The 26,424-nt window shown below is 34.1% G+C and overlaps 1 protein-coding gene across 4 annotated transcripts in view; it reads right to left on the bottom strand.

The window, feature by feature from the left end:
* Positions 1-4,658: 4,658 nt before the first annotated feature.
* ARL13B (ADP ribosylation factor like GTPase 13B) overlaps positions 4,659-26,424 on the bottom strand; it is a 71,077-nt gene continuing 49,311 nt past the window's right edge. For all 4 annotated transcript variants that reach the window (XM_025376643.1, XM_025376641.1, XM_025376644.1 and 1 more), the window contains 7 exons: positions 21,371-21,476; positions 20,035-20,237; positions 17,124-17,232; positions 13,522-13,747; positions 10,392-10,508; positions 9,048-9,116; positions 4,659-6,753 (listed from right to left, as the gene is read on the bottom strand). In XM_025376643.1, coding sequence (XP_025232428.1) covers positions 6,677-6,753; positions 9,048-9,116; positions 10,392-10,508; positions 13,522-13,747; positions 17,124-17,232; positions 20,035-20,237; positions 21,371-21,476 — 907 coding nt within the window. In that variant the 3' untranslated portion in view covers positions 4,659-6,676. The remainder of the gene's footprint in view (positions 6,754-9,047; positions 9,117-10,391; positions 10,509-13,521; positions 13,748-17,123; positions 17,233-20,034; positions 20,238-21,370; positions 21,477-26,424) is intronic.

Genomic DNA, 26,424 nt, shown 5'->3' with positions numbered 1-26,424 from the left:
GACTTTGGTTTTGGGCCCACTGAGTTTGAGATGCCTTTGAGAAATGAAAGAAGTAGAGAATTAAAAACCGGCCAGGCATGGTGGCTCATGCCTGTGGTCCCAGCACTTTAGGGGGGCTAAGGCGAGTGGAATACTTGAGACCAGCTTGAGCAACATGGTGGAGGCCCATCTCTACAAAAGATAACAAAAATTGGCTGGGCATTGTGGCACACGACTGTAGTCCCGTGTACTCAGAGGGCTGAGACGGAGGGATCAATTGAGCCGGCGAGTTCAAGGCTGCAGTGAGTCGTGATTATGCCACTGCACTCCAGCCTGGGTGACAGAAGAGACCCTGTCTCAAAAAAGAATCTGAAAACAATGGAACCATGCCTTCAGAATTCTAGAAAGTTATTTTCAACTGATAAATCTATATTCAGCCAAATAATCAAGAGTGAAGGTAAAATAATACATGTTTAGACAAGCAAAGACTCAGGGGTTACATGTACCCTTTCTTGGGAAGCTATTGGAGAAAATACTCCAGCAAAATTAAAGAGTACACAAACCAGAGAATGACATGGATCCAGCAAATAGGATCTAACACAGACAATATTCCAGCTATGCAGCTAGCTTTAAAAAGAAACAGTAAAAATATTAATAGGTTAGCTGAGTGGAATGGCCCATGCCTGTAGTCCCAGCTACTCAGGAGGCTAAGCAAAAGGATGGCTTGAATCCAAGCGTTCCAGACCAGCCTGGCCACCACAGTGAGATCCCTTCTCTTAAAAATAATAGGTTATTGCCAGATTGGGGCATTTGGAAAGAAATGCATTGAAGATAAAGCAAAAGAAAAAAAAAAAAAAAAAAAAAAAACAAGGGGGAAGGGTTGGTTAGGCGATCATTAATTCTAGGGCAGGAAGAAGTACAGGATAGGAAGTAAGAGGATCATACGCTGTTTTTCTCAACAATGAGCAATATGTACATAGTCAAAATGATGTGGTGACTGCTTAGCCCCTAAATCTGGTAATTACTTTGGGACAATATGAGAGGAAAAGTGAAGATAGTGATGGTGTAAGAGCTAAATCCTCATCTGTCATATCAAGAAATCACTAATGTATAACATAATCAAGAAATGACTAAGTAGTTACGTGAAGAAAAAATAGAACGTTGCTGGAAGAGTTAGAAGTCATTGCTCTGGAGAATTAGGAGGGATGGGGCAGGGGACTGTTAGGATGCATTATAAACTGAAGAGGCTTTTTAAAATTATATGTATGAATATATGCATTCACTTGAAAAACTAAAAAAAAAAAATAATTTTTTAAAACCCATGAAGGTAACTACCAGAAGGAAAAACTAAGAGAATGAAAAGTGCTTGCCTCTGGAAAGAACAAGTGGCAGGACTGCTGTTTTCACTGTAAGACTTTTGGTGCCTTGATGAGTTTGTGTCCTTTGTAGGGACATGGATGCAGCTGGAAACCATCATTCTTAGCAAACTATCACAAGAACAGAAAACCAAACACCACATGTTCTCACTCATAGGTGGGAACTGAACAATGAGATCACTTGGACTCGGGAAGGGGAACATCACACACCGGGGCCTATCATGGGGAGGGGGGAGGGGGGAGGGATTGCATTGGGAGTTATACCTGATGTAAATGACGAGTTGATGGGTGCTGATGAGTTGATGGGTGTAGCACACCAACATGGCACAAGTATACATATGTAACAAACCTGCACGTTATGCACATGTACCCTAGAACTTAAAGTATAATAATAAAAAATAATTTAAAAAAAAAAAAAAAGACTTTTGGTGCCATTTGATTTTACTTAACCATTTTTCATATATTTCTTTAATAAAAATAATTCTATCTTAAAAGTTATACTCATTCATTAAAAAAAGAATTTTAAGAATGTAGTAAGAATCATATACTTTATTTCTGTTAGAGCAAGGCAATGTGTTACACTTGGAAAGAGGTCATATTAATTTTACCACATATTTTTGGGACTTAGCATCTTTATATTTTCTGATTTTAAATAAGCAATTTTGCTTATGAATTTTGTCTGAATCTCTAATAATCTCCTTATAATGCCTAATTATGCCCTTAGTTTGGGTAGGTTTTTCAAAACTTACCAGTTATTTCATTTTAGATTACCACTCATGTTCACTTATCTATAGGTGTCTTAGTATCATCTTATTTATATTTGAGATAACCATGTCAGATGTTAAAATACTTTCCCCATTTTTCTTATAACCATTTGACTTTAAGTGTGAAGGTATTTAAAATTTTTTGTGTGTGTACTGTAAATTGAGTTTATTGATTCCACTGCTTTCAGGCTTATACATTTTTTCCCAGAGTGAAGCCACTTGTTTCTCCCCTTACCTCTTCATAGTTTGATCTTTTATGTTTAACCTCTTAATCTATCTAGAATCAATAGATGTGTATCATGAGAATGTTAATGGATTTTACTCCCCACCCCCACCCCAAATAGCTACTAAAGAACAAACAATTCTACATTGAGTTTTAGGAATAAAAACTGTTAGCAGCAAACTTGCATTAAACCACTGCAGACGTAAGACATTGAGCTGACACAAATACCATAAGTCACATTAGTTTGTTTTTTGTGCTTTTTTTAATGTTAGTGTTAAAGAACCAAGAGCAGCTTAGTAAGGACGTACCTCTAGGCAGGAAACAAATTTTTACATACCTAAGCAATTTTACTGTAAGGTCAGTTGATCTAAGAAGTATTTCAGAGTAATTTATGGAATAACTCCTAAACTAGCTATGTTTTATGAATTTTCATATTTATATAAAATGTGTGTCAAAACCCTTCATGTTCATATAGAGGTTTATGTCGTCAAAAAGGACAGGCTTTGTAGTAATACAATATGACATCAAGAGAGCCCTCAGCTCCTTAAAATATATGGCAGAAAAACACAACAGGAAACCTGTGATCAATGCTAAAGAACACAGCATTGTTACAGGCAATCTTAGGCTTAAAGATCAGGTGAGATTCTCATTTTACTAAAATTCTGGGTTCCAATGTGGTCTGTACAAACTCCAGCAGACAATCCACTGTGTCTAGGAAGTAAATATAATGACTTTTATTTTTATTAAGCTTTATGTAGTCTTTTAAAATTTCTTTTTTTAGGGAAGTGTATTTAAAATGTACATAGTGCAGTAGAACAAGCATGTTAACTGTTATGGGCTGAAATTTGTCCCCCCAAAATTCATGTTGATGCCTTAACCCCTTAACCTCAGAATGTGACTATATTTGGAGACGGGCCTTTAAAAAGTTAAGTTAAAAGAAGAAAATCGAATACCAAACACACAGAGACACTGGGGGTGGGTGGGCAGTGGAGAAAAAAGGCCATGTGGGGACACAAGACAGTGTCTATCTCTCAGGCAAGGAGGGGGCCTCAGGAGAAAGCAAACCCACCAACTTGCTCTCAGACTACCAGGCCCCAGAACTGAGAAAATAAATTTACGTTGTTTAAGCAACCTGTCTGTGATACTTTGCTATGGCCACCCTAGCGAACTAATACAATAACATAAACATCAATGTATATTAAAAATGTTTTCTGATAGAAGATATAATAAAAATTTGGAAACCACTTATCCAAAGCATTTACCTAGGTTGTAAATGGTTTCCTCATCTGCACACAGAAGGAACTTACAACTTATGCCCTCAATAAGCAAATGAACTTTTTTCCTATTTTCCATTTAATTATAAGCTGATCTCTTTCATTAAAGGAAGTTCATTTCTGGCTTTCTTTTCTTCCCCCCTCCAAAAACAGGTATCTATTATTCTGTTTCTGTAAAGATATAGGATTATTGCTATTTTGATAACCTATGCCATACTTAATTGAAAATTTTAAAATCTTTGAATTTGTTCTTTGGATCAGTTGGAATATATTTCCTGATAAACTACTAAACCATTATTAGCAGAATCTCAGTGCAAAGCATATTCCACTTAGCAAAAAAAATTTACTAAGTAAAGCCAAGGATGATAAAGTTTATAAGCTACAGTTTTATTCATATAAACAATTTAGTTTGTGAATAGCTTTTGCTACCTAGAAGCATTTGATTGCTTTAGTTGTATTCTATAAGTGAACTGCTCCAGGCTGTTCACAGGTTATACATATTACAGGAATTCTAGTCTTCGTCTGGCATTTATAAAAGCACTTAATTTTAAACTTGCAGAAAACATGGTACTTAAATAATTTTAAATATTTTAAATTTGCCTCCCTCAATACAAAAGTAAACCAAACTACATTTCTTTCTAGTGTTGTTTCTATGCATAGTTTTATATTTGAAGTCAGTTACATACAATATCATGTATACTATAAAATATGCATTTTACACATAAAGGCACATGAGAGTATCTTTTAAATAAATAAAAACATATCTGTTGACCAATAGCTTTAACACAAGACAGACATCAAATCCTCTAACATTGTATGGTGAAATGCTATTTGTAGCTGCATTTAAAATCACAGCTTTCTTTCCCACATACATAAAAACTTGCAGGGAGAAAAAAGTTTTGTGGGTAAAGTAACAAAAAAATGCATTATTTTAATCTACTCATTTAAACTGTTTTTCAATAATCATATTTAAAAATCTTTACCTATTTTATTACCCAAAGGAAATCATTTAAATCTACCAAATGAAAAGAGAAACAGAATGTTGACATAAATTATTTTATTGTGTGAAAATGTCAAAATTCAGAATTAAGAATAAAAATATAACATATAACAAAATAGGCATTTAATTGTTAAAATACACCTGGATTTACAAAACATATTTTAAAATGTTTTTAAAACGCTTAAGGAATAAAAATTAATTTTTTGAGAGAGCTATATAAAATGTGAATTCTATATTATATTTAATTTAAAAATCATTTATTTTTATTAAATGAAGTCAGTAGCTACACTATAGTAAACACAGATAGAAAACAAAAAGTTTAAAAACATGTATACTCCCGAGATAAATATTAAAAAGATGGCAAAAGTATGAGTTTAGTTTTAAAATTGAGTAAATGTTACAAAAAGCTGTGCAATTTTCCCTTTAAAATCCTTTTCAAAATTTACATTCTGTCTTTTCTTATTGCTTTTTATCACATTTCAGCCACCTCTCAAATTCAGGTTGTTATGAATTTTAGATCTGAAGTCAAATGCTTTTAACTCACTCAGTGTGCTTGGTAAGTCCGATGTACAAACTCCAAGAACATATACAATGCTGACTGGAGTACAGGTGACCTGATTGTTAAAATTCGGTGAGTTAAAAAATGTGAATAAAATCTCATGTTCTGAAGTAAAATTTTTAAAGTAAATATATTAAATGACAAAAAATGTACTTAACGTTATTATCAGATACTAGTATATGTCTGTTGTGTCAGTACAAGTTACCAAAAGCACCAATCTTAACAAGGTGATATAAAAATCATTCTGTTTATACTATTTTCACTGGGATATAAAGGTTTGTTTTCAATTAAATGTAACATTATGAATCTGTTATTCAAAATATACATCTAGAAGTCTGTCTAAATGCCAAATACAGAATCTTATGGATGCCATTCTTAAGTGCAAGAGAAGTGCTATCATCTTAAATTAAGAAATTATTTTGGAATTATTTATTTATAAAAGTAATTTTGGGCCAACATTTTTATTCTCGTCCTTTAGTACACAAGCTGTTTCCCAGTTGTGAAACAGAAGTCTTTGGACCTGCAGTAGGTTTTCCAGTCTTTCTGCCTGTAATTTCATAGTTTAATTTCAAGGCATGAAAGAATTAGAATCACCTAAAAGAGTTACTGCAGCTTCTGATGGAACAAGGGAGTATAGGGAGCACCGTGATCTCTGAAAGTGTCTAACCTTTAAAATAGGACTTTATTGAGACTTTTAATAGTATCTCACAGAATATATTTTGATTAATTTCAAAAACATTTAGGTACAAAAAGTATTTCCAGTCTCTCTCACTGAGTACTGTTTTCAAATCATATAATTGGTAGAATAAAGATCTGAGAATCTATTTCAAAAATATATTATTTTTAAATTAGGTCAAATTATGACTTACACTTAAAGAACAATGCTATTACAAAACATAACTCAAGCCATATAAATATATCCCGTTTGTATAGTTCATGTCTGAAAGTAAATCAACTCTATTTTCCAGACACAATTTAAACAAATCATCTATTTAAAAAAAAGTGTATAATCAATATCATAGTAATTAAAAGTTTTAAAGATTTAAAAAAATATAAAAATAGTTTTAAAATTTTGGTTATAAATTCCTAGAAGTCCCCCTTCTATGTGCATGTATCTTACAAAAAATACTTAATATCTAGAAATACAGGCTATTGAACAAATAGTAAAGAAAGTGCTGAGTTCACTGGCTCTTTTTCTAAAGTTTTCCTTCAGAAGTATCCTCATGAGTGGGGATGTATAAACCAGAGTCAACAGTAAATCTTGCTAATTTGGTCCAAATGCTGATTTTATGTACTGGTCATTGTGCTTCCTTTATTTTTTAACCATGAAGAACACAAATAATTAATTATCAAGTCAGGTCCTTGAGTATTAATCTTCTCACTAAAATCGTTATGGTTATCTTTCCCCAGTCATCAATATACAACATGTTTCTTCTTCTGAGAAAGAAGAATGTCCCACTTCACCTTGCTGATATTAAGAGAACTCCTCCATACGTCTTGTTTATGAGATCACATCATGAGCATCACCATTAGGTCGCTGTGGCACAGCCAAGGGAGGCAGCGGCTTCCCATAGAAATCTAAGAAAAGAAAAAAAAAACCAAATGCACAAAACAGTTATGGTAAATCAAGATTTTTGACACAGTTCATTATTTTTTAGACATTTCCAAAGAGATAAGCTTACAGAATCTTGGCATGCCTCTCTAAAGCAGACTTCCTCTTCTCTCGTGCATTTTAAATCTTAAGAGACGGTACCAACGTTCCATCCTGTTGAGCCAAATTATACTCTATTCCTTTTGCTTTCAATCCACTCATGAATTAATCATATATTACTTATTATAATGGTTAAAACATTCCTTGCTTATGTTTTACTCTCCAATCCAATTTCCACTCCTTACTTCTTACTTTGACTACTGCAATAGCCCCCAAATTTGGATTCTTACCCCAAATATAGCCACTATCAAGTTTGTACTTTACATTGCAACAAAAAATACTTTCCTAAGCACCAAATCTAACAATAGCATTTTCCCTTTTAAAAATAAAAGCATTTCTTGAAAAGTTATAGCAAGTTCAGACATCTTACCATATATATGAAGCCTTCACAATCTGGCCCTAAGCCATAACTCCACTTTCAACACTCTGTAATTTCATATTTTCTCTTTCTTACCCACTCAATGCACATACACCTAATCTCCTATCACTGGCAACTTCATGTTATTCTCCAACTAAACAATATTCTTTCCTGCCTCTCCACCTTGAAATAGTCTGTTTCTTCTGATTACTGACTCTTCTCGTTCTTTGAATACCTCGTTATAATGCCACTTCCCCTAACTGCCCATGCACACAGTACTCCTACTGTGCATAGTACTCTAACTGTACACCACAGAACTCATTGTCATATATTCTACAGTAAGCTGAAGAATTGTCCTCTCTATACAGTAGGATCCTCACAAAGGCAGAATGTACATCTTATTCATCTTGTGATTACCAATGTTTTAACAAACAACAAAATACTTGTATGTTAAATGAGTTCAATAACAGAAAAAATATGTCGTATGAAAAATTGATTTTTCTTCATATGTATATGTGTGTACATATAAATATACACACTAACATTACCTAGTTTTCTGACAACAAAGTGAATATTTACATTGACAATGTATCTGATGTACGTGAGTTCACTAACAGTTGTATAATAAAAAAGAAATAAATCTTCTGTAGTCAATATAAACATCATGATGTAAAGTCAGTAAACTAAACAGATATATGAGAGTTCACTGAAAATACCATTTCACTAATTCTGCTATAGTCTAAGGACAAACTTTTCTGTCTTTAAAAAAAAAAAAAAACCATGAATTTTCACTAACGATTATCAAGAAATATTTCATTATTGACCTAAATAGAACTCTGGGGGGGGGAAAGCAAATAGCATATTTATATTTATGTACTTTTTAAATAAAAATATTTAAACTGGTTTGATATAACTTCAAATTATATGGTAATGCTTTTCTAAAGATTAATTAATTCTGAGTTTTTTCCTAGTAAGTGAAACCAAGTTCTAGACTAGGTAAATACAGAGCCATCAAAAAACGAATTGGATGTTCTTAACAAACAAGTTTATTCAGCTACAATTATCTATAATTATTTTGCATTCTAGAAATGTTTTACTGAAGAGACCTAGATGATGGTCTGAATCAGAACTTCTCCCTGTTTTATAAGGCAGTTCTCTACTTCTCCTAAACATCCTTCCTCTAGTTTTTGCATCCTAGAATTCTAATGCCATAAACTAGCTAGACTATAGCATATATTAGTTATATTCAAAGAAAATTGTTCCCTTAATTCAACAAAAATGTTAGTAACTTTCTTTCTACTTAGTCGAACTTTATTAGGTTTACTGATTCAATCTCTGATTTTATAAACTGTGTTGATCTTCACTTTAATATTCAGCGCTGGTTGTCTTATTAGGAGTAGAGAGAAAAAATTATGTGGCATTATCACTGAGTATATTGAGCATATACAGAAAACTACAGCTTTTTAACACTTAAGTTACAATTGTAACGTCTCATAGTTAAATTATTTTAAAACCTTTCCTTTTTATAACTCCTTGTATAAATATATCATGGATAATAAACACAAGCTATGATTCTTTTTACCTCTGTATTCTAAGGTAAACACCAAATCAAATGATATAGATGTAAAGCACACTTAAGAATAAAAAATTAAATAAAATGAAAAAAAAGTATAATGAAAAAGGATGGCTGTGGATTTGACAGGCTTCCAAAACTAAAACATAAGTTTGTTGAAGTTATAAGGTTAAAGAAAAGTTAATGTAACATGTACAGATGATATCTGAAAACCAATCCTTTTGCATTACCATTATGACGTGTTTCACCAAGAGGCTCAAGTTTTGGAAGTCTAGTGACTTTAGGGGTTCCCCAGCCAACTAAAGAAAAAGAAAAACATTTTAAAAACACTGTTAAACAAGGCTTCTTTAGGTCTGTTGAGAGGATCCCTCCCTGGAAAGGAAGCATATATAACATTCAATGTCAATTCAAATATATTGAATGACACTATGGAAAGCCAGAAACCCATTTTAAGTGGCTTCTACATTTTAAAATGTAATTATAGGCTGCTAATATCTGCTTTAACTTTTCAATAACTTTTAATAAAAAATAAAAGCACCTTCACCACTATCAAAAACAAACTCATGATATCATTCTAACTCTAGGCAGAAACTAAATATTTTCTTAATAAATTGAATACTGGAAATGAGTTGATAAGAGATTCTTAAAATGTTACCAAATAATTTCTAAAGCCTTGCAGCAGGGATATAAGGGCACTATACACATATTTCTCTAGTCATTACATATTTATTGACCAACTATAGTAGGTGAGGTACTAAGCTTAGTGCTAAAAAGTTACTCACAATTATTGTGCAAGTTAAGTCCTAGTGTTTTATATGCATTACTCCATTTAATCCTCGTAACAACTTAGGACATGGGCACATATATTGAAAATATATTAGAAAAAATTAATACATCTTGGTTTCAAATGTTAAGTTTCAGGATGAAAGGTCCAATTTTTTATTTTTATTTTTTTCCGAGATGGAGTCTCACCCATGTGTCACCCAGGCTGGAGTGCAATGGCATGATCTTGGCTCACTGCAACTTCCGCGTCCCAGGTTCCTGAGTAGCTGGGATTACAGGCACATGCTACTACACCCAGTTAATTTTTTTTTTTTTTTTTTGTATCTTTAGTAAAGATGAGGTTTCACCATGCTGGCCAGGCTGATCTCGAACCCTTGACCTGGTGATAAGCCCGCCTTGGCCTTACAAAGTGCTGGGATTACAGGCGTGAGCCACCGCGCCGAGCCAGTCCAATGTTTTGAAAGCTCATGTTAGCCATTCATCATGAAACTTAAATTAACATGTGGGTACTGATATTTCAAACGGAACTTGAACATATTCTAGGAAATATTAGGTACGATTTTCTTACTAGTTTTTACTTATTTTTTTCTTCATAAAACTTTTTTTATTCAAAAAAGCAATAGACATTTTTGTTAGCAAATTTTGTCCAAATTAGAGTAAAAGATTCTTCACAAATATACAAGATAACGAATATGCAGAATAAAAATGACAAGATTCCTTTTTTTCTTTTTTTTTTCCTCTATTGTTTAAAGCAATATTTCTAAATTCAGTATCGGTATCAATTCACTCACCAGGAGGAGGGGGTGGGGGTGGTGTTGGACTCTCAGGAGCACAGTCATCTATATTAAGTGGTTCTACCCGGTGGTTCCTTTTCATTCTTAGTTTCTTAGTTTTCTTTCTACCATTAGCTACAAGAATATAAACATGAAACTTCATATCTTTATGAAAAAGTGAACTTTTATAATAGAAAACAAAGAATTCAACAAAAATATTGATATTATTAACAAAAAAACACATCTTGACTATTCAACTTTGGAAATTGTTACAATAATCAAATGTGTACTGGCATTTACTAAGAATATATTTTTTAAGTGATAGCTTATTGAATGAATGAATGGCCAATGAATATGATACAAAGAGCCAAAATTCTACATTTGAATTTCTGAGAGGTTTTTCACAAAAAAAAAAAAGTCATATGAAACAAATATAATTGTCTAATTGCAAGAGTTTCCATGAAATTCATAATAATCTGGGAAAATAAGCTACTCATTACTGTGTCACTCAGTATACTTCATTTTTTTCAGTGGAATATGTAGAATGATTCTAGGTGTAAATAGTTCAAAAATAATCTCTTGAAATGTGACATAAAAGGCCCTCAACAAATCTAAACATGTTACTTATTTAAAATAACCCCTACAAGGCTATGCACGGCAGCTCACACCTGTAATCCTAGCACTTTGGGGGGTTGAAGTAAGAGGAATGCGAGAGCCCAGGAGTTAAGAGAATGGTCTGGGCAACATAACGAGACTGCATCTCTATGGAAAAAATAAAAAGCATGGCTTTGTTTTCACGTGCCTGTAGTCCCAAGTATTCAGGTGGCTAAGGCAGAAGGATCATTTGGGCCCTGGAGTTCGAGGCTATAGTGAGCATGATTGTGACACTGCCATCCAGCTTTGGTGACAGAGTGAGAAACTAAACACTATCTCAAAAAAAAAAAAAAATTAAATAAATAAGTAAATAAACAAATTAAATAACTCCTAAAGAAGGTAGGCCCAATACAATATAAACATGTAACCAAAGTCACATTAGAACTAGCAGAATTGAATGTGTTCTTTCTTAAAAAAATTATTTACATATTGTAACTTAAACACATATAAACACTTTAAGGAAATCTATGTTAATGTATAAATTTTAATAGGGTAAACTAGGATGACACAGTAGTTAACTAAATTTAGAACATCAGTGTTACTGCAATTTTTTTTTTCTCGCCCTCCGCTCAGGCTAGAGTGCAGTGGTGCGATCTTGGCTCACTGCAACCTCCACCTCCCAGGTTCAAGTGATTCTTGTGTCTCAGGCTCCAGAGTAGCTGGGATTGAAGGCGTGTGCCACTACACCCTGCTAATTTTTGTATTTTTTGTAGAGACGGGCTTTTGCCATGTTGCACAGACCGGTTTCGAACTCCTGACCCAGTGATGTGCACTCCTTGGCTTCTCAAAGTGCTGGGATTACAGGTGTAAGCCACCCTGCCCAGCCAATGTAACTGCAATATTTCAAAATTGCAGTGTGTGTGTGTGTGTGTGTGTGCATGCAATGTACTTTCTAAATGGGAATTATCTGTAACATAAAATATATACATTATCTGTGAAGCCTACAAAACAAAAAATACAATCACACTTAGAAACAAATTATTATTCTAAATAAATTAGTGTTGTTTGAAACATTTCACTTCATATAAAAACAAATAGGTCTTTGTACAATTAAAGTGGTAAGCCTAACAACTGGAAGAATAGATCCACAAGATGTGGAAGAATACAACCACCAAACGGTACTTTGGGGCAGGCAGTAGTTCAGGGTCATGGAAAAGCACAGGATGTGGATCAGATGATCTGGACCGGGGTCTCAACTTACACAGACAGGATATATGATCTTAAGTTACTCAACCTCTTCAAGTCCCTGGTTTCTTCATTTATATAATGGAATACTATACCCCTGGGATTGCAATGTTAAATAACAAAATATTATGTTGAATAATATAGCGCATCCAAAGGCATGTTTTAAAGTATAAAATATGTTAGTTATTATTACAGTTACATGATTTACTATCTGAGATCTCCCTGTGCTATATTTTCAAATCATTTGCCAAAATTACTTTGCTCTTTAACAAGCAGTAGAGAACTATTTAAAAACTTAGAGACCACCGTTAATAGGTCTACCTCCCTTTCAACTCGGCTGACAGTTATATGGGTATAAATATGACTGCCCTAACTTCCCAACTGATAAAAAGTATAACTTTCAAATCTAATATTTTCATCCAGCAAAATATCCATGTTAGCTAATCTGTATCTCAGGAATTGAAATCTTATTTTCATAAGCCCGGTGATACTATAAAAATGTCTTATAAATAATGAAGCCATATTAATAACTACAAATGTTAAGGAAGCAACAATCATAGGGCATCTCTCATGTGGCTGACACTGCCAGGAGTAGAGTTATTTTCTAAGTAACCCTAAAAGTCTTGTGAATAAAGACAATGTTTATCTGCATTTTAGAGATGAAGAAACTAAAGAATGTTATATAACTTAACGTATATCTAGTAGATAAGAGAGTCAAGATTCTATCCCAAGTTGTCTGATTCCAAATGCAGGCTATATCCCTACCATACCAAAAATAATGAATGTTCTGTTATATAACATAGCCAGTTAGAAAAAGAAAAGCAATTATGAGTTGAAGATTTTTTATATTAAAATAAGAGAAAAATGGCTACTTGACAAGACATTTTAAAAATGTTCTACCGATTATGTTTGCAACCTACAGCCATAGCCAGTCAATAAAGGAAATGATGCTGATGTAGCACTTATGAGCCTTAAAAAACAAACAAAAAAAACTTAAGATATTACATTTATTCCAAGAATTCTTGAGAGCTATGCTGTATCCCAAATTTATGAAAATAAAATTAAAAATGGAATTTTCTGCTAAAATCCTTATAAGTTACAAAGGACCACATTTTAAGCCATCATGGAAAAACACGTTAGGAACAAACTGGCTGAATAATAAAAGACCTTGAAAAAATCATGGTAAACATGGCATCGAAGACAGAAAAATATTGCAGTACTCGTTTATAAAAACAAACATAAAAAATGAGATGAAGTGTAAGTTTTATTTATATATACATAAGATAATTACTTTAAATAACTAGATTACCTGATTCCAACGATGGCCGGTCTGTCTCATCTTCATTCTCTAACTGCTGTGTTAATGCCTCCTTATAATTTTCTACTAGTCCAAATTCATTATTTTTTTGGCCACTGTCATTAACCTGACCTTCTGTCTCTATTTGCTCATGCTCCATTTTATGTTTCAGGTGGCAGCCATCACTGTCTTCCTCCATTTTTTGCTTTTTTTTCTCTCTTTCAAGTTTTCTTTCATTCTAACAAAAAATAAAATACATTATCTTTACTATGATGGTTTTATCTAAGATAGTTTTAAGGGAGAAATCAAATACCTTAACAGCATTCTGTAACTTCAAGGACACTGTGAGATTCCTATTTTAAAAATGATTTCATGAATACATCATTAAAAGATGCCAAATGTCAAACCTTCAGTAAACACAGAAAGTATAACGAAAGAAAACAAATATTACCAGTAATTCCACAAACTAGAGATGACTGCTATTCATCTGTCTTATTCGGTATATAATCTGTTCAGTATATAATCACTAAGAGATGATTTTCTCTGCCAACCCCCACATGTACATACACACATCATGTACAGACATACACCACCCAGAAACATACATAAATGTATATATCTATATATACATTAACAAATACATGTAGATTATGTATTTGATGTTTAAACAAAAAAGAAAGTTTTTATTGAAGAATATACATTTCTTTCCATGCCAATGAATATATGAAGTGCTCAGAACAGTGCCTTACACATAGTAAATGCTACATAAATATTAGCTACAATTATTTTCAATTATATTATTATGTTTAATGTTTATAGCATACCAATTCTGTATCAATGAACAAATAATTTATTTCCAATTTTTCATTATTTTAAAAAACAGAATCATCCTAATAGCTTTTTTTTTCGTTTTTTTTTTTTTTAATTAAATTGCTAACAGTAGAAATGTTGAGTCAGTGGGTAGGCAAATTTAAAAATGCCACATATAGTCACAAACTTCCCTTCAGAAAAACTGAATCAATGTACACCCCAGGCAAAGGGTTGAGACAGTGATTTTTTTTCTACATCATATTCAATACCACATATCATGATTGACCTTTTACATCTCTGCCATATTAATACATATTTTTATCTTAGTGTTATTTTCATTTGAGTTTAAGCTAAAATTTTTATTGCTAGCAAAAATGAACTATTACTGACTTTTTTTTTTCTTTTTTGAGACGGAGTCTTGCTGTGTCACCCAGGCTGGAGTGCAGTGGCGCGATCTCGGCTCACTCCGCCCCTCCAGGTTTAAGCAATTCTCTGCCTCAGTCTCTGGAGTAGCTGGGATTACAGGCACGTGCCACCACACTCGGCTAATTTTTTGTATTTTTAGTAGAGACGGGGTTTCACCATCTTGGCCAGGCTGGTCTTGAACTCCTGACCTCGTGATCCACCCACCTCGGCCTCCTAAAGTGCTGGGATTACAGGCGTGAGCCACCACGCCCAGCTACTTACTGACATTTTAAATGTTTTTTTAAGGAAACTGTCTTTGGTAACCCAATGCCCACTTTTCTATTAGATTCTCATTATTTTCATAGTAATTTGTAAGAGTTATTTTGTGCATACGTGTCACTAGGACTAGTCACAGAGCCACATGAGACTATGTGTTCTATTTTTCACTAGAGTTTATTTCTTTTCATTTTTGCTTTTTAACTTTGTAGAATAGCTCTTTTAAAATTGGGTAATACAAGATCTATCTGCCTTTTTCCTTTATGATTTGGGGCTTGATTGTCCTGCTTTGAAATGTTTTCCTCCTCCAAGCACATATAAAGACTTAACTATATTATCTACTAGTAACTTGAAGACTTTCACTTTTTAAAACATATTTAAATTTTTGATACTTTTAGAATTTAACTGGGTATACAATATTCAATAATTTTCCTTTTTCTAAATGGTTAAGTTGTTCTATTATTCTTTTCTCTCAGATTTGAAATGTTATCTTTATCTTGTACTAAAATGCTCATACATAATTAGGTTTATTACTATCTGTTCCATTGATCTGTCTGTGTCTTCTAGAACCAATACCTTCCAATATCTCACCATTTTAATTATCCACGGTAATAATCAAAAAAATGTTAGGTGCTTCTGTACCAAGAAACATGCTAAAAAAGTTTTGTGGGGAAAAAAAGAAAATTGGTATGTTTAAAAAAAAAAAAAAATATATATATATATATATATATAGCTAATTTGTTTTTATTTCTTTACTGGCCATCTTCTTGAAATTATTATAGTTTCAAAGCATAAGTGTACTTTCCCCATGCCACTTATTAATTTGAGAACTTCCTGTATGTGATATACTATGTCGTACACCACTATTATTCACTTCTATACATTGTGGAAAACACGGTGCTGGGAGAAGCACTAGAGCCTTCTACATAATTTATACCCATGGTACTATAAAATAATTAGCCATTATTTATAAAGCAAGCCTTATTATACATAGAGAATAACTGAGGTTTCAAAGTAAAAAGCACAACTTGACCTCTTCTCTCTCAATATTTTTAAAAGAACATAAAACAAAACTTGACAAATATAATATCTGATAGAATGGAGACAAAACAATAGCTCATGCTATTAAGATGGTCTTACTATAATTAGAAAAGCACATATTTAGGGTGAATGCAATGAGGTTAATGAAAGATTGAATACAATTAAACCTCCTGGTATCCAAGCAACTTAAAAACAAATGTCTCATACTACCAACTATTTTGCAAAATAAAGCAATACCAAAACTATCCAATCATCTTCTTACCTGCGGAGCTGCCTCCCTCCTCAGTAGCAGCCCCAAGGAAATTTAAACAATCATCCACCTTTCCAGATGAGCACCTGTGTGGAAGGAGGCAGTGACAGGGGAAGAGGAATGGGGAATACACAGGCAGGACCAGGACGTCAGCCTAAGGTTTAGGAAGCACTGCCTCAGAAGAGGCATGGCTGCTGCCAGCCACAGAAGCAGAGCCAATGCAAACTCTGGACACGAGCAGAAAATGAAAACAAAGACACAGATACAGATACGCACACACATACAACCCCTTAACTTCTCCATAATTAAAATCTACAAATTAATGTTGGTAAAATTTCTGATTTAAAATGGAAATAAATGATGTTCAGATACAGGAGAATTTATTGCAGTTTCAAACATCCTTAAGTATCTCGGAAAAACAGAAAATTGTTTATGTACTCTAATGCATTCTAAATAAATATTACAAATGGGCAGTAACAGCAATACGGAAACAGAAAATGTAAGTAAGAGTAAATATATTATTACTATATGAAATAAATGACAAAATAGATTTATCAACACAGCAACTACAATAATTGCTACAGTCAACTTTTATTTATTGTCATTTAATTCTGAAGTCATATTCCCCCTTTTACACTAGAGTCAAAGGTAATTTAACAGTAAGACAAAGCAGTAAACCTTTCATCAGTCTCTCATCTCCAATTTCTTATAGAAATAATCTCTCTGAAGAAACAATTCTGTTTCCCTGCCTCCTTTCCCAACTTTCCACCTTCTTTTCCAAGTTCCAACTTATAACTTAAGATACAAAAATTCCATTTGCCATCATTCATACCTCAATGATTACAGATGCTATTGGCTGGAAAGGATTCGTTGGTTCTGGGTCCAATTCAGCCAGACTACCGGTTCCATCAAGTTCAGCCTGCTCTTGTTCATTTTGTTTCCTATTGTTCGAGGAAAAATAATAGAAATTACCTTTGAGAAAGGGCTGAACCATGTTTAAGAAAACTGCAATAGGTATAAGGCTATTACATGTAGTAATTTAAATATCTAGACATGGTTTTCAATTACTGAGAGCATTTCAAAAATCCTTATGCAGGCAAGAGGCTTCTTCCCCACTATGTAAAGACTAATCACTTCATTTTTTAAAAATACTGATAAAAATGACATTTCTTATGACTGACTTCTTAATATCAACAGTGTAATTATTCTTCCATGTGCCAAGAGTATTACTGATCAACTTATTAATTACCCTCCAAAATCAATGCTGTCCTCTTTACTGGTGTTAACAAATAGTAATTATTCTTATTAACTCTTAAGGGCCAAGTCTTCTCTTATAAAACTAGGAAAACATTCCTTCAACTCAACCTATGTTTTCACTTTTGCATAAACATGTTTCTTATTTAGTATAAAAGAATAAAAGACTAGAATATCTATAGTTTGATTCTATAGAAGTATATGACAGAGTAGTAATATAAAATATTTTATCAAGTTGTATATCATATTTGAACTAGATAACTTCTGTAATAGTGTTGAGTGGCTATAAAAATAAGTTACCATATGTATCATTCAGATTAAATAAGTATTTCCATATCAGTTACCACTGAACATTTACTATCTCTGTGATTTATAGTTAATGTTGTTCCATATATGATGAGTAATGTTATTAAGATGAGCAGCTGGCCGGGCGTGGTGGCTCACGCCTGTAATCCCAGCACTTTGGGAGGCTGAGGTGGGTGGATCACGAGGCCAGGAGTTCAAGACCAGCCTAACTGACATGGTGAAACCCTGTCTCTACTGAAAATACAAAATTAGCTGGGTGTGGTGGCGCATGCTTGTTATCCCAATTACTCAGGAGGCTAAGGCCGGAGAATCGCTTGAACCCAGGAGATGGAGGTTGCAGTAGGCCAAGATTGTGCCATTGCACTCCAGCCTGGGCAAAATTCCATCTCAAAAAGCAAAATTCCATCTCAAAAAAAAAAAAAAAAAAAAAAAAAAATAGATGAGCAGCCAAAGACCAAAAAAAAAAAAAAGAAATAGAAATATTGTGGATTTTTAACTGGACTGTAAGTACGGTATAGCAATGTAAATGTTCATTACCATAATATTTACTAGCTGTGTTGTAGATGGAAATACATATCCTTTTATTATGAACCTAGGAAGCCAAGATTTGGAGATTTGCAATTTACTACTTCTGTGACTTTGCACCTGGATCTTTGAGCCTTAGCTTTCCCACAAATGTGAATAAAAATAACCACTTCAGAGAGCTGTTTCAAGGGTCAGATAAAGTAATATATGTGAGACCACTCTGTGAATGAACTTTCTCACAAGATAGCCATTGTTATGTTATTTATTAGTAAGCAAATTCAGGAATACAGTATTAATATATTATTTTTACTTGGCATGTGTTACTGTTTTTCAAACACTACAAATGACTATCTGAACCAATTAGATTGGATTTAGTGAAGTAAAAAGGTTGTTTTTAATCACCCGTCTCCGAATGTCAATTTACTTTTCATTATGGAATACTGGCTCAACAGGAGAGGTCTCCTCAAGAGGAGAGGTCTCAGACCACAACTGGCATGGATAAGGAGAAAGAAAGAAAGGGTAAGGAGTACCGGAAAAGCCTGCCATAACATGATCTAGAATATAGAATATCATTATGGAAAAGGCAAAAACATTTAAAAAGTTACTAACATTAGATTTCTTTTATCCAACTCAATTTGTTGCTTCTATTTTTATTTTCTTAGTGGAGGAAAAGGAGTTTTCACATAAGTATAGCCATATATTTAATTTTTATAAATATTATATATAGAAGGTATACTTACATGCATGATTGGTTGTACTGAGCTTTATATGATAAAAATAGATACTAAGAAAAAAACAGATTCTCACAGGAACTCAAACCTTGTATCAACAGCTGCCAAAATCATTCACTCTAATCTGTTTTTTATATAAAGAGATCCCTGATGAATGACATGCTCATATTATGGAGCACTTGGGGATAGAGAGTCATTTCTACAAATATTTATTTAAGTCCTATCGATGAATTACATGAAAAATATGTTATCAGAGGATTTCCTTCACAGTATAAGAAAGCTCCTCATAATGGGGTCACCAAGGGTAGTAGGTTCTTGCCCACTGGGCTACAATTATGTTAAACTACACAGAAGGCCAGATGGAAAGCAACTTTGGATCAGATTTTGCTTGAGTTGAATGATTCTCTACCAGTTCACCTTCTATCCTTGCTGAAACTAAAAAGGTTCCTCAGTCTCAACGTTATTGACATATTAAGCCTGATAATTCTTTGTTGTGGGAGACTGTCCTATTTGTCATAGGACGTTCAGCTGCATCCCTGGCCTCTACCCAACAGATGCCGAGTAGTACTCCACCCCTCCCCCTAGTGGTGAAAACTAAAAATGTCTCCAGACACTGCCAAATGTTAAAAACTACCCTGTGCATTGAGAACCACTGCACTAAAGATACCCATAAGAAATCAGAGATAAAAATTTAAAACTCTGGAAGGCAATGGTTACATAAGGAGTAAATTTAACTACTATACAACCTCCAGAAAAATTAGGAATCTACCACCCAAACTTGTATAGAAAAAGATCCATAGAAATACAAAATTTACCTAGTGTCTTCCTTCATATAGAAAGAAGAAACTGAACAGATAAAACTAATTCATCAAATTCTTATGTTTTTGATTCTTCAAATGCACCGTGGTGCAAAATTAATCTACTTACCTTTCTTCTCGTAATTTTCGCACTCGTTCAGCTCTTTCTTGTTTCTCTTGTTCCTCAAGAGCACGCTGTTCTGTTGTATCTTTTTGGATGCGTTCATTTAAGGCATCAAAGTCTCTTGCAATAACATGTAGCAGCCAAAAAAGGCCTTTTTTAATGGACTTGTCAATTTTCTTTCCATACCCCGAGATTGCTGAACATGGTTCCTAAAACAGAAATTTATTTGACTAAAAGATTAAAAGGTCTCCACACAAATCTATTCATAAACCATTAAGTATAATTAATAGCAAATCAAAATTAAGCTATTTAAGTTAATGATATGAAGCATCTGCTTATTTAACTTCCAAAACATAGCATTGCAATGATTATTAACATTAGTATATAGGACTTAAAATATTTTACAGATAACATCTGTACGCTATGTGAGATATTATAAAGAGGGTGACAGTGCCACTTACAATATTAGAAGAAAAAATTTAATTGCCATAAAAAAACACCTCTATTTATTAAAAATGCCAAGAAGTTTTAATTCCTTATACTAAACTCTACAGCAGTAAACATCCATAAGATTGACAGCCTAATGTTTTTTGAAACCAAAATAAATTATTAAATCCACTGTCGATCTTCCTTAAGACTGTATGACATCTCTCCTGATATGATTTATCTTTTCTTTTTCTGTTTTTTAGAGACAGTGTCTCATTCTGTTGCCCAAGCTGGAGTGCAGTGGCTGGATCAGAACTCACTGCAGCCTTAACCTCTCAGGCTCCAGTGGTCTTCCCACCTCAGCCCCCTCAAGTAGCTGGGACTACAGGCACACACCACCACACCCAGCTAGTTTTTGTATTTTTTGTAGAGCTAGGGTCTCACTATGTTGCCTAGGCTGGTCTGAAACTCCTGGGCTCAAGCAATCTGCCCCCTTCAGCCTCCCAAAGTGCTGGGATTATAGGCATGAGCCACCATGCCCAGCAATATAATTTTTCAAAATTAATTATGAATCTCTCATATGTTTAAATGTTGTATTTACACTTTTCTTTCCCATTACAAATGTCATACTATGATGTGTTGGCACAGTGCACAGATCCTATCAGCAATATCTTAAAATGCAAATGGGAAGCTCCTTGAAATCATGGAGAGATGGTTCATGGAAATAACAATGAAACAGACAACAAATATTATGGTATTAAGTTATATCAACAGAAAAGTGGGAGTGTGATTTCATAGGTTACAAAAAATTCTTTGAAAAGATTGTCTTTTAACTGTTATCACTTTTATAAAAACCAAGTTATACTGAACCTATTTGAAAGGACAAAAAATTAAAATTAAAAAAAAAAAACCTTACTATCTGACACAGGCACTTGTGCTCATTGACCAATTTTTCCAGAGATAGACATTCAATGACATCAGCTTCTCCTAACGCTCCTTCTTTATCTTGTTTGTTTGCCAACCTAAAAGATAAATAAAGTACTTTTATACAGCATATACACAATTGGATGGAAACTTAAAGATATTCTGAACACATTCTTCTTTTTTTTTTTTTTTTTGAGACTGAGTCTCATTCTGTTACCCAGGCTGGAGTACAGAGGTGCAATCTTAGCTCACTGCAACCTCCGCCCCCCAGGTTCAAGTGATTCTCCTATCTCAGCCTCCAGAGTACCTGGGACTACAGGTGTGTGCCACCACGCGTGGCTAATTTTTTGTGTTTTTAGTAGAGACTGGGTTTCGCCATTTTGGCCAGGCTGGTCTTGAACTCCTGACCTCAAGTGATCTGCCAACCTCAGCCTCTCAAAGTGCTGGGATTACAGAAGTCAGCCACCATGCCTGGCCTGACCACATTCTTTGATTCCCAAGTTTTAAATCTACTGATTACAGAACACACTAGTTTCTTAAAATGTTTTAGTACCAATTTTGTCATTTTTCCTTTATTATTGCTAAAACAGTTTGTAACTACTGGCCTATAAAAGGAAAATCAAATAAAGAGAAGTGTCAAGAAAGCAAACAACAGATCAATATGCCAACAATAAAGCTACGAAACAGAAAAAGAAGAGGACTAATTTCCCCAGGTCACATCCATAAATTATATTCTTACCTTCTTAAAATACAAACTGTAATGTTTTAAATGCCCAAATATTTATTCTGAATTTGTAATATTTGAGCTTATCTACAATTATAATGTGTGAATGTGTCCACATAAATGTACAATTTACTGAAGACCCAAGGCCACTTCTAATTGACTTGGCAAAGCACTGGGAATTTAAAAAAAAAAAAAGATTGTACTCAATTAGAGACAAACTGGACACCGACAAAATGAAAAAACAAAATATTCTATAGAAAAACAGGATTTACCACAATATACCACTATTTAATTATAAAACACAGATTTAAAAGTTTAATAAAATACTGCCTTGCTCAAAGTTTGACAGACTCTTTAGGTTAAAAAAAAAAATTAAGTACATAGACTAAGACGAAACCCTTAGAAATTATTGAAACTGTGTCATTCTTGCTTATCTACATAACTTCTTTTTTGTATTTCCCAAATTACCATTAAATCTGCATACCTTCTGTTTTGCTGCCTGAGTCACATTACTTCACCCAGATATTAAAAAATCATTACCATGATACCACTATTACACCTAACAAAATTAACAGTAAGTCTTCAATATTACTCGATTTACTCAATACTCTCCAGTATCATTTTACAAGCGTTATGTTTAAATTCAGATCCAATATGCATTACTTATCACTTACCTCTTTTTGAATCCGTATTACACCTGCCCTCCCCGCTACCACCCCCACAACTCTTTTCCTCCCATGACATTTGTAATTTTTCTTTAGAATTTCCCATATTTGGGATTTGGCTAATACCTTTCTTATACACTTATTTAACATACCTATCCTATATTTCCCATATCTGGTGGTAAGAAGCTGGATGAGTTTCGGATGAAATATTTTTGGCAAGCATATTTCGTAGGTGGTGCTTGTATTCAGGGAGGCATATAATATCACTTTTATATAATGTCCTGTTTTAGTGGTATAAAATTATTGGATTTACATTTAGCCTGATCCATCCAAAATAAAGTTCTTGATTAATCTTTCACTTAATGATTTTAGCAGCCATTGATGACCTTTACTTAATTCTATTATTTTACCAAAGTTTATGAAACAGTAACTTTTCTAGTTCCATATTCCTTCTGCATTTACTAGCAGGATTCTTGCTAAAAAAAAAAAAAAGCTTCCACCAACTACTTGGTTGACTCTTAAAACTCACAAAGTCAAGATAAATGTTTGATCCCTTGCCCTTATTTCCTAATTGTCAAAATAATGCATTGATGGCATAGCAACCTCCGAAGGTAATCAGGTTGATTAAAAAAAAATCCTATAAATTTAAGGATTATTAGTGCAGTTTTGTTATGTAAACGTATTGCATAGTGGTGATATATTGCATAGTGGTGAGGTCTGGGCTTTCAGTGTAACCACAAGCTTAATAATGTGCATTATAGACATTAATTTCTCATCTCTAACTCCCCTTCTACCCTCCCACCCGTCCAAGTCTCCAATGTCTATTAATCCACACTCCATGTCAATGTGCACACATTATTTAACTTCCACTTATAAGTGAGAACATGCTATAGTTAAGTGTTTCTGAATTATTTCACTTCAAAAAATGACCTCCAGCTCCATCCACGTTGCTGGAAAACATATGTTTTTTAAATAGTTGAGAGTATTCCATTGTATGTATGTACAAAACACACACACACACACACACATTTTCTTTAATCATCCATGGAAGGACATTTAGGTTGACTCCGTATCTTTGCTACTGTGAATAATGCTGTGATAAACATCTGAGTTCAGATATCTTTCCTTGTATAATAATTTCTTTTCCTTTGGATAGGTACCCAGTAGTGAGGCTGCAAGACTGAATGGTAGTTCTTTTTTTAGCTCTTTAAGAAATCTCCATACTGGCCGGGCGCGATGGTTTACGCCTGTAATTCCAGCACTTTGGGAGGCCAAGGTAGGCGGATCACAAGGTCAAGAGAGCGAGACCATCCTGGCTAACACGGTGAAACCCTGTCTCTACTAAAAACACAAAAAATTAGCCGGGCGTGGTAGCAGGCGCCTGTAGTCCCAGCTACTCGGGAGACAGAGGTAGGAGAATGGCGTGAACCCAGGAGGCAGAGCTTGTAGTGAGCCGAGATCGCACCACTCCACTCCAGCCTGGGTGACAGAGCGAGACTCCGTCTCAAAAAAAAAAAAAAAAAAAAAAAAACCTCTGTATTGTTTTCCATAGTGATTGTACTAATTTACATTCCAAGAATGTATAAGCATTCCCTTTTCTACACAATCTCGCGAACATCTGTTATTTTTTAACTTTTTTGTAACAGCTAAAACTTCTGACTTGTGTGAGATGGTATTTCATTGTGGTTTTAATCTTCATTTCTCTGATGATTAGGGATATTGAGCATTTTTTCATATGCTTCTTGGCCATCTGTGTCTTCTTTTGAAAAATGACTATTCATGTCTTTTGCACATTTTTAATGGGGTTTTTTGTTTTGTGTTGTTGTTGTTGATTTCTTTGTAAATTTTCGATATTAGTCCCCTCTAGGATGAATAGTTTGCAAATATTTTCCCTCATTCTGCAGGCTGTTTGCTCCGTTGATTACTGCTTTTGCTGTGCAGAAGTTTTTGCTTAATAATTAAGTCCCATTTGTCTATTCCTGGTTTTGTTGCTTTTGCTTTTGAGGTCTTAGTCATGAATTCTTTGCCTAGACCAATGTCTAGAAGTTTCATCAAAGTTTTCTTCTAGTATTTTTCAGGTCTTACCCGTAAGTCTTTAATCCACCTGAGTTAATTTTTGTAGATGGTGGGAGACAGGATTCCAGTTTCATTCTCCTGCATATGGCAATCCACTTTTCCCAGCATCACTGTACCCATCATCTGGATTCTCTATTCTTTTCCACTCATCTATTCATGTATTTTTATACTAGTACCATGCTACTTTGGTTACAGTTACCTTGTAGTATAATTTAAAGTCAGATAAGATGATGCCTCCAGCTTTGTTCTTTTTGCTTAGGACTGCTTTGGCTATTTGGGCTTTTTGGTGCTTTTTCTTATTTTGAGAGGCATCATTATGAACTAATTTGTTTCAGTTATTGCTCTTTTTAAGGCTCAAAGGTACCCATTTTGAGGCGCTGGGAGTCCCCTTCAGGTCGGCTCTTGGACCCTTTTGGTACAACTCCAACAGTCTTTGATAGCTTCTTTGTGTTCCACTATCAAACAAGGTTCCAGACTTGCAATCATCCATTTCCCTAAGAAGCCTTGATCTTTTCAGTGGAAAATGGCATTTTAAAGACCAAAACCTAGGAGTTATAGATATACATTTGCTATTGACTTACTACTGCTTCTAGGCCCTTTCAGTGCACAAAGCTAGGAAATAGAAAAAAAATCTAATCGTGCATTCGTGCTGATTTTTTTCATTTCAAATCAACTACCAAGTTTTACTGAGCTTCTTAAATCTTGTTTTTGTTTATTTCTTTGAGACAGGGTCTCACTCTGTTGCCCAGGCTGAAGTGCAGAGGTGTGATGTCAGCCTCTACCTCCCAGGCTCGAGCCATCCTCCCACCTCAGCCTCCCAAGTAGCTGGGACTACAGGCGCATACCACTATGCCCAGCTAGTGTTTGAATGTGTTTTTTGTTTGTTTGTTTGTTTTTAATTTTAGCAGAGATGGGGTTTCACTATGTTTCCCAGTCTGGTCTCAAACTCCTAGGCTCAAACAATCCTCCTGCCTCAGCCTCCTAAAGTGCTGGGATTACAGGCATGAGCCACTGTGCCCAGCCTTAGATCTTATTTGTATCTCTTTTTACTTATGCTGAAAACTACAGTTTCTAATAATATTGTTTTATCCAACTATATATAGGAATTTCAACATAATATCAATATTTTTACTAAATATAAGACTACTAAGTGCAGGTTAACATATCTTTGTGGTTATTTTTGTCTCTACGCTATATCCCACTAGAGATGCAGAGTCAATAATACTGTTTTAAAATTACTTAAAACAATACTTCTCTGTGTAGTTTTGCCATCACCTAGATATATACCTAGGTTCATTTCTTTCTAGGTGCTTTTGCATTTTACGGATAGTTTGTGTATTTGTTTTAAAATTTAATTTCTAAAATATTTATATTGGCCAGGTGTCGTGGCTCACGCCTGTAATCTCAGCACTTTTGGGAGGCAAAGGCAGGTGGATCATTTGTCAGGGGTTCAAGACCAGCTTGGCCAACATGGTGAAACCCTGTCTTTACTAAAAATACAGGGGAAAAAAAAAATGAGCCAGGCGTGGTGGTGCGCACCTGTAATCCCAGCTACTCGGGAGGCTAAGGCATGAGAATTTC

Source organism: Theropithecus gelada, chromosome 2 (assembly GCF_003255815.1).
Source record: "Theropithecus gelada isolate Dixy chromosome 2, Tgel_1.0, whole genome shotgun sequence".
Taxonomy (NCBI): domain Eukaryota; kingdom Metazoa; phylum Chordata; class Mammalia; order Primates; family Cercopithecidae; genus Theropithecus; species Theropithecus gelada.
The sequence above is the reverse complement of the archived record's forward strand: the minus strand, read 5'-3'. Positions and strand labels throughout refer to the sequence as shown.